At 31.2% G+C, this 11,241-nt stretch overlaps 1 protein-coding gene across 1 annotated transcript; it reads right to left on the bottom strand.

Annotated features, from left to right (window-relative positions):
* Positions 1–4,315: 4,315 nt before the first annotated feature.
* On the bottom strand, positions 4,316–11,021 carry LOC123710792 (endoplasmic reticulum resident protein 44). The gene is made up of 7 exons (XM_045663003.1): positions 10,825–11,021; positions 10,617–10,692; positions 10,298–10,540; positions 9,722–9,964; positions 8,350–8,616; positions 7,875–8,073; positions 4,316–7,604 (listed from the first exon to the last, which is right to left on the bottom strand). Exons 1-7 carry the CDS (start codon positions 10,861–10,863, stop codon positions 7,466–7,468), a joined length of 1,206 nt encoding a protein of 401 aa, XP_045518959.1. The 5' UTR covers positions 10,864–11,021; the 3' UTR covers positions 4,316–7,465.
* Between the last annotated feature and the right edge of the window lie 220 nt (positions 11,022–11,241).

Here is an 11,241-nt window from a genome sequence, read left to right as displayed (position 1 = left end):
TCCAGTTGTCACAGCGGGGCATCGAACCTACGACCTCAGGGATAAGAGTCACTAGCTGAAGCCACTAGGCCAACAGAGCTCTCTACTTTTTACTTACATACAGACATGGTTTTATTAAATCTAAAGAGATCGACATCATCGTGATGAAAAATAATTCGGTGTACATTTTCAGCAACTCCATGGAGACCTTTCACCTAGTTGTTTTAGAAACCATGCTATTATTATTTTCTATATTCCTACATAATTATGTATATACAGTGTATATTCGCGGATGCTTGCGACTACAAAACTCGAGAGATGTGTGCTGAGAAATTGCGGGCTACTCGATTGTGAGGAAGTTGCATGGATCTGGCTAGCGCTGCTTCTTCTCAGAATGTTCTCATGTTATTTTCACACATGTATATCCTTTTTATAACATATATTCATAATCTAATTATTAGCAAATACAACTGATAACTGACATTCGCGTATAAAGATTATCACAGATCCGAGGTCCGAAAGCTACCAGCATCGCGCTTCCGCTCAGTATATTTTACACTAATTGCTGGTTTCATATATCGAGGGCGGATAATTGGCTTTATCGTACGTTGTCCTCCACTTCCTGTCTTTTGCTTAGCGCCCGAGTTCCCGATTTCTACAAAGTACCGACGAGATGGTGTCAAATTGCATGTATTGTCGCGGTCCGAATGGCACCCACGCCTTGCAATGTTAAATGTTGTGTTAAGGATAAATACTTATTAATTGTCTGTGGTTTTCGCGACAAATATTTTATATTGTATATGGGACAAGATATTATTTATGCGTGTTAAAATTTATAGTATCATTATTTTACTGTCTTACAATACAATATTATAATATTGTGTATGTTATGTTTAATATTATTGTTTTTTTCATAATCGTATTAGCTTAGTACTGTAAGGATGGTGTATTTATTTCTGTCAATAAATAAATAACTGTCATACAGTGTAAAACTACGAGTTATGTAGTTATACCTTTCCGAGGGACTTGATCCCTTGGCATTGCTTAGAGATGCGGGACTCTGCAACCTCTACCGAATTATCCACAGAGAGTGTTCAGTTGTTCTGATTACTACCTGCAGCAGAGTTTCATCATAGGATGTCGAGGCAGAATACGAAACGGCTGGTTCCATATGGTGGTGCTGCGTGGCAAGAACTGCCTTTAAACGCTCACTTGTGGAACGACGGACGTCGAGGTCCAACCGTATGGCAGTTCTTGCCACGCACCACCACTACATGGAACCAGCTGCTCACTGAAGTATTTCTGAAACAATTCGACTAAGGGTCCATCGAGAAAAGGCGGGCATTGGTCCAATTCTTTAAATACGGGCAACTTACTCGCGAGCCCTCTGGCATTGAGTGTCCATGGGCGGGGTATCACTTAACATCTGGTGAGCCTCCTGCCCGTTAGACCCCTTTTCTAAAAAAAACGATTTATTAGAATATTTACTTTTATCTGCGTAAAGCAAGTCTAACATATAATTGCATATCAAATTCGCCGTTTTTACTTTCACAAATAAATTTCACATTTGCAGTGAGATTATTTAATAACGCTACTTCATATTTATCTACTAAGCGAAACATTATGAATAAATGAACACGAACAAACAAACCGGCTCCACTATAAACCTAAATCATGGAATCCATAGAAAATTAAATGAGTAGCCAACAGTAATTTCAATAATGACAAAATAACTAGCTATACACGTTCTTAGTTTCGCTATGTCCTGCGTAATTATTTGATTAAATAGTAATTGCGGAACTGCACGATCTTCTCAGTTGCTACTGGCCGATACAACCTCAGTTACTGTGATTTTGTTCCGTATTTATTAATTCATTTACGATTTCTATTGTAATTTCAAATTGTCTTTGTCAATTATACCGAAATAGGGTTGACTGAGCGATATTGTCGAAAGACTTCAGCCTGAACGTATTGCGAATAAAAAAATATTTTGTTTACTAGACAGGCAGAAGAGTATCATATTAAATATGTAATATATCATATTATATATAAAACTAACGCGATGATGAGCGTTTTATCTCTGCTTCGAAACTAAGTTTCATCAGAAATTGAACCCAACTACACCACGTGCCACAGTGTTGTTGTTGTTACTTTTAACCGATTTAATTTGTTATAACTATGGCCATCAATAACATATTTGTCATCATTGTGTTCGGATTTGCGATAGGAGATCATGAATCTAGGATGTTACAGAAGAAAACAAAACTCACGCCCTCAATTACGATTCAATTCGAGGAATCAACTATTATAATTAGATAAAACAAAGATGGCCTTTTGGTCTTTAACGCTTAATTAATAAAAATGGTAAATGCATTAAATATGCTTCATCTGTCACTTTATAAGTCTACGGATACTGATGTTATCTGATCGGAACTTCGCAAAGTATCAAATTCATTCAAAGGAGTGAATAGATGAATGTGTAACAAGATAACTCAGTACCTGTTCACAATACAGCCTGGCAGGTTCGCACGGAGTTCCCTATTCATATATCTCTATTGTAATAATGTTAAAAGTTGAGCAGCTTATAGGTATCGAATATTGACATAAAAAGTTTCTGATAGGTTAGCATGTGTTTGACTAAGAAATCTCGAGATTTTTTAATCAAATTGTTTAATTGTAGATTTTTCATTAATATCTCAAGAACGGAGTCGAAGGACAGCGTAGAGAAACAGTTTTTTTAGCTTCTTATTCTTGTTACAGGTAATTAAGCTATGTAAGTTTGGATAAGTTAATTATTCACGGCTTTTATGAATGGTGATTTTAGATTTTTGATGATTTTGTCTATAAATTTTGTGTATGTGTTTTAAATTCACTTTTGTATTTATAATGAAAAAAATAAAACGAAATGACTTTCAAATCTTGTCAACTCCTTCTCTAATCTATAATAACAAATATAAGAATAGGTTACAAAATATATACTTATATTTATAAAATAAAATAGAAAACTACTCGAATATAGCAAAATCTAAATAAATAATTTCTTATTTAGTTAAAACCATGGGTAAAAACTTAACTGTTAAAGACATAGTATCGGTAAAAGCAAATACTAGAACAGACTATAGTAGTTCAAAGTTATAAAAAACAATCACGAGAATTTCGCCAAACGACTCCCCGTAGCGTAGCGGCGGTCCACAAACGATTATCTCTTTAGTCACTGACAGCCGAAATAGACCAAATGGACAAAAACTGGCAAAAACTATGTCCCGAACACAGTTTGTTTTACACAACAGTCCATATGATACTCCTAATGACACATTTGACGCCGTTGAATGACCCTCGTCATATCTATGGTAATAAAAAAATTGAATGCATATTCGTAGCTTTACGCCATTTTGGAATATTTTTCTATACTAATTAGATAAATAAATACGACGTTATACAGCCTTCTTGGCTAAAGGGTTAATAGATCACAACGTAAAGTTGGATTCAATTACTATACTGACTCAAAATAAACGTTTCGAATTGCCGAACAATTATGCGATTTTCAATGTATCGCGATCGAACCCATCATCAAGGACTCTTGTATTCACTACCAAGGTACTGACTTCGTTTAGGAAATAATAATTATATATTTTGGTTTTGTAAACATTGAAACGCAGTTCACGAATCAAGATAATTAATAAAATATACGCAAAAATTATATACTTTTTATACTTGTGGAATTATGATATATCAAGTTACTAGCTATTAGGAACGTTTTTGATCTTTTGGAAATAATATCAGTTATCGTCGTTCTTCTGTCAAATTCATTAATTATTCTTTTTTAAATTTTTTAAAAGATTTTTGTTATTGGTTGTCTGTATTACTTTCATATTATTTTATTAATTTCGCACTTGCATACAATTCTTTTTATATTCTATTATCAGGGTTGCCTAAATGAGATCGCTTAATAGCGGCGAGGGCGCGGGATACATAATAAATTTATTAAGTAAATCGTTTTTATTGTACATACAAATAAATAAATAGATAACACTAGAGATTCTACGTTTTACCCTGGTCTGTGCACCATTAAATTATTCTTTCTTTAATTTATTCTTTTATTAATTCGCATATGTAATGCGCCATGACCTCGCTCGCGCTCGTACGGTGTTGTTAGACACGAGAGGCTGATCACCTCCCTTAAGAATGAGGAGGATTTTATATATTTAGTGCCTTTTGCACTTTTATTTTGTTTTTATTTTAATTAAACTGATATACTTAAGTAAGAAATTTTAATTCAATTAGAGGCTAAAATAAAATACCAAAAAAAAAAAGGATTAAAAATTGTATTACACGCTTCACAAAACATATAATTTGTACAATCATTTACACATTGTATTTAAATTTACTGATTACCTATTGCTTTGACACATATGGATATACTCAATCAGTACTCAGAGTCGACAATTTAATACAACGGTCGATTAATGAACATAGACCTTTATTAGCTTCTGAATAGAACTATGGTGAACTGAAGTTACTAAATGCCTTAAGTGACCGTTTATTCATAATTAACAACTCTGAGTACTAAGGTAAGATTTAGAGCCGAGACATGGCGCGAACTGAGAATCTTGGCTCGAGTATGTCAAAATCTAAAAAAGTTTTTGACAAACTTGGTTATCGCGAAGTCTCCATATTCCAAAACGCATTCTAAACCACAGTCTACTAAACTACAACATCGCCTCGAGCTCATTTATTACCATGGCAACGATGTTTATTCCGTGTAAAATGGTTACCATGGTAACGTCTTACCGATACAAGGACAATTCAATAGCTATTGTAAATGAGGGAGATAGAGTATAATTGACAATTCTTACCCCGGATTAATACATTTTGGAATACCTGAGAATCTAGTGAGAAGACTGGAAAACAACTGAAATATTAAAAGACATTGGTACTAATTCTAATGTTAACTAAAGCAGATAATTGTTATAGTGTCTTTTTTCGCGAGCATTGTACATTGCACTGGGATAAAACCGAATCTAACTGTCACACACGTTAATCATAAACTAATACTAACCGGTTTGGTTAACAGCAATCATGGTTCACCGAGGTGTCCATTGCCAGACTTTTTTTAAACAATTGTAAAATACTTGTAATTAGAAGTATTTTTATAAAAACTCTAAACTAGAACTAAAAATACATCAGTATTAGTACCAATATTTTATTCGTGGATATATCGCAAAGAAAATATATTTAAAATCGTATACCAAACCCGAGAACAATTAAAACCTATTTATACTAAAATTAAGGATATTGCAAGTTAACTCTCGCATCTGTCAAAAGTAGCAATGGCTGTCAAACGTTTCAACAAAGGAGGTTTTAAATAGGAATGAGAAGTTTCGGAATGAAGTTATCTCTAATCTTCTAGTCACTACCTACCTTCCGCCAAAATGTGATAGAAATTTGACAAGGGAGGGAAATAACCACACTCAGTTTTGTCTCTGACTATTAACCTAAACTCATCTGTCAACACGAAGACCGAATTATAGATGATAGAGTTAATTTGCAGTGAAACTTGTCTAAGATAAATAACAGAATAAGTGACTCAAATGGAGAAAATAAAACAAACAAAATCCTTTTGAAAACTAATATTATAAATGCGAAAGTGTGGCATGCTAAAACGTTGTTGATATAATCTGTCTTTTGTATATTAATAGCACTAACAGTATCTGTTTTTTCTACTAGATCCAATTAAAGTTTTGCAATTATCTTTGCAAGTACAAACTCATTTACAACATCAGTTGCAATACAAAATGTGCGTTGAAAGATTTTTTAATACATTTAAATCTATATTTAAGCCTATTTTATAATAATTATATTTAATTATACATTATAATTTCTCCTTGGTGTACTGGAGGGTAAATTGATTTGCGAGTTTTAAAAAACATGACAGTTCGTATAATTATTTACATATAATAAAATGTTTAACTGTTTTTACTTAATTCCCAAATACAAAATCTTTTTGTCAAATTCGAGGAATGGCGCCGAATTTCATAATGACAATTGGCATAGTGTCAATTGATTAATTCCGTTTAGAAATCGGCAACCATCAAAGTTGATATAATGATTATATGAAACAGAGATTAGATATAATCAGATTTAATTAAAAAATAATCTTGTTTGTTTTTGATGACTTAGCAGTATATCTTTTCAGCAGATAATTTATTTGTAAGTAACGCCCTTGTATTTGGAATTTAAGTAGAAAAATTAATATTATTTTATAATGATACATTGCCGTAGGCAATTATAAAACATTCCAAATCTTTTCACATATAGTAATGATTTAACTAATACAGCTAACGGGCAGATATAAAATAAAGCATAATAAAACATGAAGAAATAAATATAGTTTAATGAGCATTGACATAAAAGCAAATTTAAAATTATTATGCAAAACCACTGTTAATATAATAATTAAAATTATTCACTCCCTGAAATATATATTTGTAAAATTTATAGAAATTAATAAATTTTAATACATATTTACTATAGGAATCAAATAATCACTTCCTAGCGGATTTTTTTGCATATTTCATTCATAATAATACAAGCAGATTTTCTACGATTTTATTTTAATAATTTGTATACAATTTAACACAATGCAATAAACTAACATTTCACTAATTTAATGTAATTAAACAATCCCCAGATGTATGAACATTTAAGTGTATACATAGGCCAAGTTCATTCGAAGTTCATGTATGAGACTCGTCATATTATTTCATGTACATCGCGCCATTGTTACTTTATCATATTCAAAACTCACTATTAAGGAAAAACCGGTTATTAGGTAAGTGGTTAAAGCGAGCTCTAGTTTAAAAGAATTTAACAGAGTTGGGCCATATTGATTTTGAGTGATTTTTTTTAGGCTAATCGAATTTGTATGAAAATGGTCAAGTGGCCAGTTTGTTAGCCTTTCGATAACGGGTCGCATGTCGCATAGTATCAACGGTATCATACACTGAATATCTTTAATAATGCCATATAACCCATAGGAAGTCGTCATACCAAATATATTTTTTTATACAATTTAAGGAAAAACACGTGTTAAGTTCAATGACCCTCAAACATAATTTTTAATACATTTAGTATTTGAATGTCTTTACAGTTATTAGAGAAATTATTTTAAAAAATTGCAATTATTCGATTTTCCTACCTAAACTTTTAATATTCTATAAAAAGCTATGAACTAATTCATAAAAACCAAAAAATCTAATTGCACTTTTAACACTCTCATCTCTATCTGTCAAATAGTCTTAACGCTCTGATGAAAAGAGAGAATTGGTAAAAATAATTAGATTTTTTTTAATAAGGACTTTAGGTTCTTATAAACAAAACAGCACTTTGAAGGCAATAAAGTAAGTGTATTCACGAAATGAGAACATTTTGCGTTTTGTACATTAAACAAATTATTTCAAATAAATAAGTTAGAAATGAAATCGAATTATAATTCGTCTCTGAGTAGGGTGTACCTGTTTTTGGACGGAGCTAACTTTTTGAAGGTAGACTCAGGAGGTGTGGTCACCTTGACTTCATTATTCACCATAATCACTTGGGGCGATTCCGGGCCGTAGTGGAATTCTCTGTAAATTTTAATGTAATTGTTAATATATAAAAAAATCAAATACCTTAAAGTAACAAACAACTAAGTTTTTAACTATATAATTTATTTACTAGACACCCTATATTATATGCGGCGAAGCGTAAACCTATATCTCAAAAACTACTGAAACAATTTTAATGAAACTTGATTGCTTCATAAATTGGAATTTGCCTGATAGCAATTGCAATTTTAAAAGAATTATTGGACACCTACCAATCACCACGGACCAATCAGTAATTAAAATAATTACCTATGCAATTTTCCAGAATACAAATCTTTCAAATACTCCTTCAGCCTGCCAGGCTTGTCCATCTCCTTGTAATCGGGGAACAGGTACATATGCCTGAAGGAATCGATGGCAATCAGAGGCAGGTCAGCGACTGACTTGCCAAGGTGATGCAGAGGATGCTCAAACCTCACTCCATCCGCAGTCAGGAAGTTGACATTTTCTGTAACATGCGCAATAATCTTTACACTTAAAATACTTAAACTAATAAAACTGCCTGTAAATAAATAAATAATCAATATTGCTCATGGGTAGGTTAACATACTGTGTGTCTATATTATTTATAGGCTAATTAAATTTTGACAGATTATACACTTTCTTAAAGGGAAATATTGAAAGGAAACCGGAATTTCTTAGATCCACAAATCTACATATCAGGTTTATTTGAATTATATAATTATTATTGTTTTTTTTTGGAAATTCTATTTTATTAACATACGTTTCTCAGACTCCAGTTCCAATGAAACAACTTCCTTATACTTCTTAATACTCTCTGGATGATCAGGATGATAGAACAGAATCAGGAATGGCAACCCTTCTTCAGTGAGTTCTTCTGCATTTTCAAATGTTATTTCTCGGACTAATGGTATGCATTTCTTCTGAACCCAGCTATGCAGCTGATCAAAATCTAATAGAGATCCCGTGTAAGTTTCATCGGGATCAGCAGACGTTTTCCTGTCAGTTCTGAAGACAACAATTGGTTGTCCTGGAAAATAAAAATAGTTTTTTAACATTTCAAGCCATGATAAAAATCTTATTACATGCTTGAAGTTGTTCATTATAAGTCAACTTAGTCTTAAGGAAATATTCCATTTGAATCTTTATCCAGTTGTAAGCTTAATGTTTCTTACAAATCAGCATACTAAACATCGTATTCAATTTTAGTTTTGACGCATTATTATTTATATAATTCTATTGTTCGAAATAATTTAAAGAAGATTTATTATGAGTACTGTAATTATTCTTACATTTGGTATTTAAATACCATACAATTTATATTAATATAAAGATCAAAAATAAAAGCAAAAGTAAAAGAGATTTAATTAAAATATATAATAAAGTCAAAGTCAATTATTAAATAATTTCAGCAAAATAAAAAATAACTTAACAATGTTATGATTTTAATTGTCTTTACAGATTTTAAATGTTGTCCTATGAAAGTTTATTAAACATAATGTTTGTAACATAATGCTTGCTACAATTTGTGAAAGGTATTTGTTAAATAATTAGCATTTTTTTAGATGTTGACAAACTTTTGCTAGATACAAATATATAAAATATAACAGCAGACTATATATGTCTATACCAGTAAATAAGTTTTTTGTTTGGTATATGCCTACAACAATACAAATCATTTTTCAAGGTAAACATTAAATATTATGTCATGAATTTGAAAGTGTTGTTAGTTTTAGTTATAAAATTCAATGTCAAATTATTTATTACATTTATTTTTTCTTTATTTATGCAAATTTCAAATTGAAAAAATTATAGAAAAGCAAGTTATTAATAATTTTACCTTATTTCAAAGAAATGCCTATTAGAAATATTTAGATTAAAACAATTATTACTCTTTTGGCTGTACAAGATTAAAGTAAAACATAAAAAGAGATACAGTTATATATCTGTTTGTTGATAGTCTTTTTTTATTGGCAAGTAAGTCTTCTAACACAAATCATTTACTTTTTGGCTTGAAATAAAACTGCCCTATATGCTTTAACAACTTAGTAGCAATCATTTAAAAAAGTTAGTATTATAGAACTTATATTGATTGAAATAAGTCAATAATTTTAAATAAAAAACATATTCCATACCTGGTGGATGCATTTGTTGAGATGCATCTCCAAATCCAGCATGAAATATACACTCATCCTTCAAAGTTGCAGCCACCTTTCGCAATATTTCATACTCCTTTTGGTCCCTTCTGTCCATGTACCCTATAATGTGCCTCTTGTCTTCTGCCAAGCTGTGAAGCTCTTTTAAAGAACTAAATGTTACAACTGAATCAGTTAGCTGCTTCTTAATAAATTCTGCAAAAGCTTCTACAGATCTCTGACCTGAAATAACCATATTTTACCTTTAAAAATAATATTTACAATATGCAAATAAACATCTAAATTATTCAATACCTCTAGCTTGAACTACATTGAGAAAACAATTTATAGCAAATCAATTTTGTTTTAAAAAGTTTAACTATTGATTAAACATTAATATTAACATTTTTAAATACAGAGATGATTTTACTATGGGTTCAAAAATAATTCTTATATTATTTAATTAACTCTAAGATAAATTTTAGGCATCTTACAAATTGTGACTTTTAACATAACACAATGCAAAATCTTAAAGTGGTTAAATTAGTTCTATGGTTCTTGAGTACAATAAAATACCTCTGTACTCTTTTTTAGCTGGTAATCCATTTCGGAATAATTTTAAAGTAGGGTATTTGGTAATATGAAATCTTGTAGCTACAGCAGGTTCCTTGTCACAGTCAACTTTCCCCATAACTACTTGTCCAGGATTATAGCCGGCTTTTGAAACTTCGTCCGCCGCATCATCAAATATAGGCATCAGCATATTGCTGAACTTACACCAGTCAGCATAAAAATTAATAAAAACAATTTCATTTGAAGCTGAAATACAATTAGAAGTATATTACAATTACATAATTTTAAATAAATAAGTAGACACTAAAAACAGCAACCTTACCTAAAACCATATCTAAATTACTTTGAGTAATTTGTACTGCTCCACTATCAGTTGGGTTATAAAAAGTGTGGCATATCTGAAACATAAGTTTTGCATAATTAACAGCGAGAAATTGTTAATTAATTGGCTATAAACTGTAAATCGTTTACATATACGTGTCCAAATTGTAATCGATTCAAAGCATAGAATTAAACAATGTCGTGCTTACCAAAACAATAAGTGTCGCTAAAAGTTTATCTGTATTCATGTTGGATTTTTGCCTTGATAGTTTTATATCAATTTCACCTTTTAGTTTATTTAACGAATCATCTAGAAAATCCACTTAGTACAATCAAGCCGACGTCAATTTTTCAGCTTTCGTCTACCACTTCATTCTTCTATAACCGCCATTAGCTGTCACTCGTCAGTTCATCTGTCGCAGTCGGCATTTGTCAGCATAACAGTGACAATAAACAAATTGTCTGTCGTTATTTCGTATACCATTTTACATCACGGAGATAAATTCATTAGCAGCACAGAGTACCAGAATAATATTATATCCCATTCTAGTAGATACAAGCAGTCAAACACTCCTAGGTGAGAGGCAAGAGCTGAAGAGTCCTCGAGTAGAGATCAATTTGAGAGT

This window comes from Pieris brassicae, chromosome 6 (assembly GCF_905147105.1).
Source record: "Pieris brassicae chromosome 6, ilPieBrab1.1, whole genome shotgun sequence".
In the NCBI taxonomy this organism is placed as follows: domain Eukaryota; kingdom Metazoa; phylum Arthropoda; class Insecta; order Lepidoptera; family Pieridae; genus Pieris; species Pieris brassicae.
This window is presented reverse-complemented; position numbering and strand designations above follow the sequence as displayed.

Bases quoted from the DNA above. Each gene is read 5' to 3' on its own strand.
- LOC123710792 (XM_045663003.1), bottom strand. From the start codon at position 10,863: ATGAATACAGATAAACTTTTAGCGACACTTATTGTTTTG. The intron at 10,693-10,824 runs GTAAGCACGACA...CTTATGTTTCAG, and splicing joins TAGCGACACTTATTGTTTTG to ATATGCCACACTTTTTATAA. The intron at 7,605-7,874 runs GTAATTATTTTA...TAAAATTTACAG, and splicing joins TATTCTGGAAAATTGCATAG to AGAATTCCACTACGGCCCGG.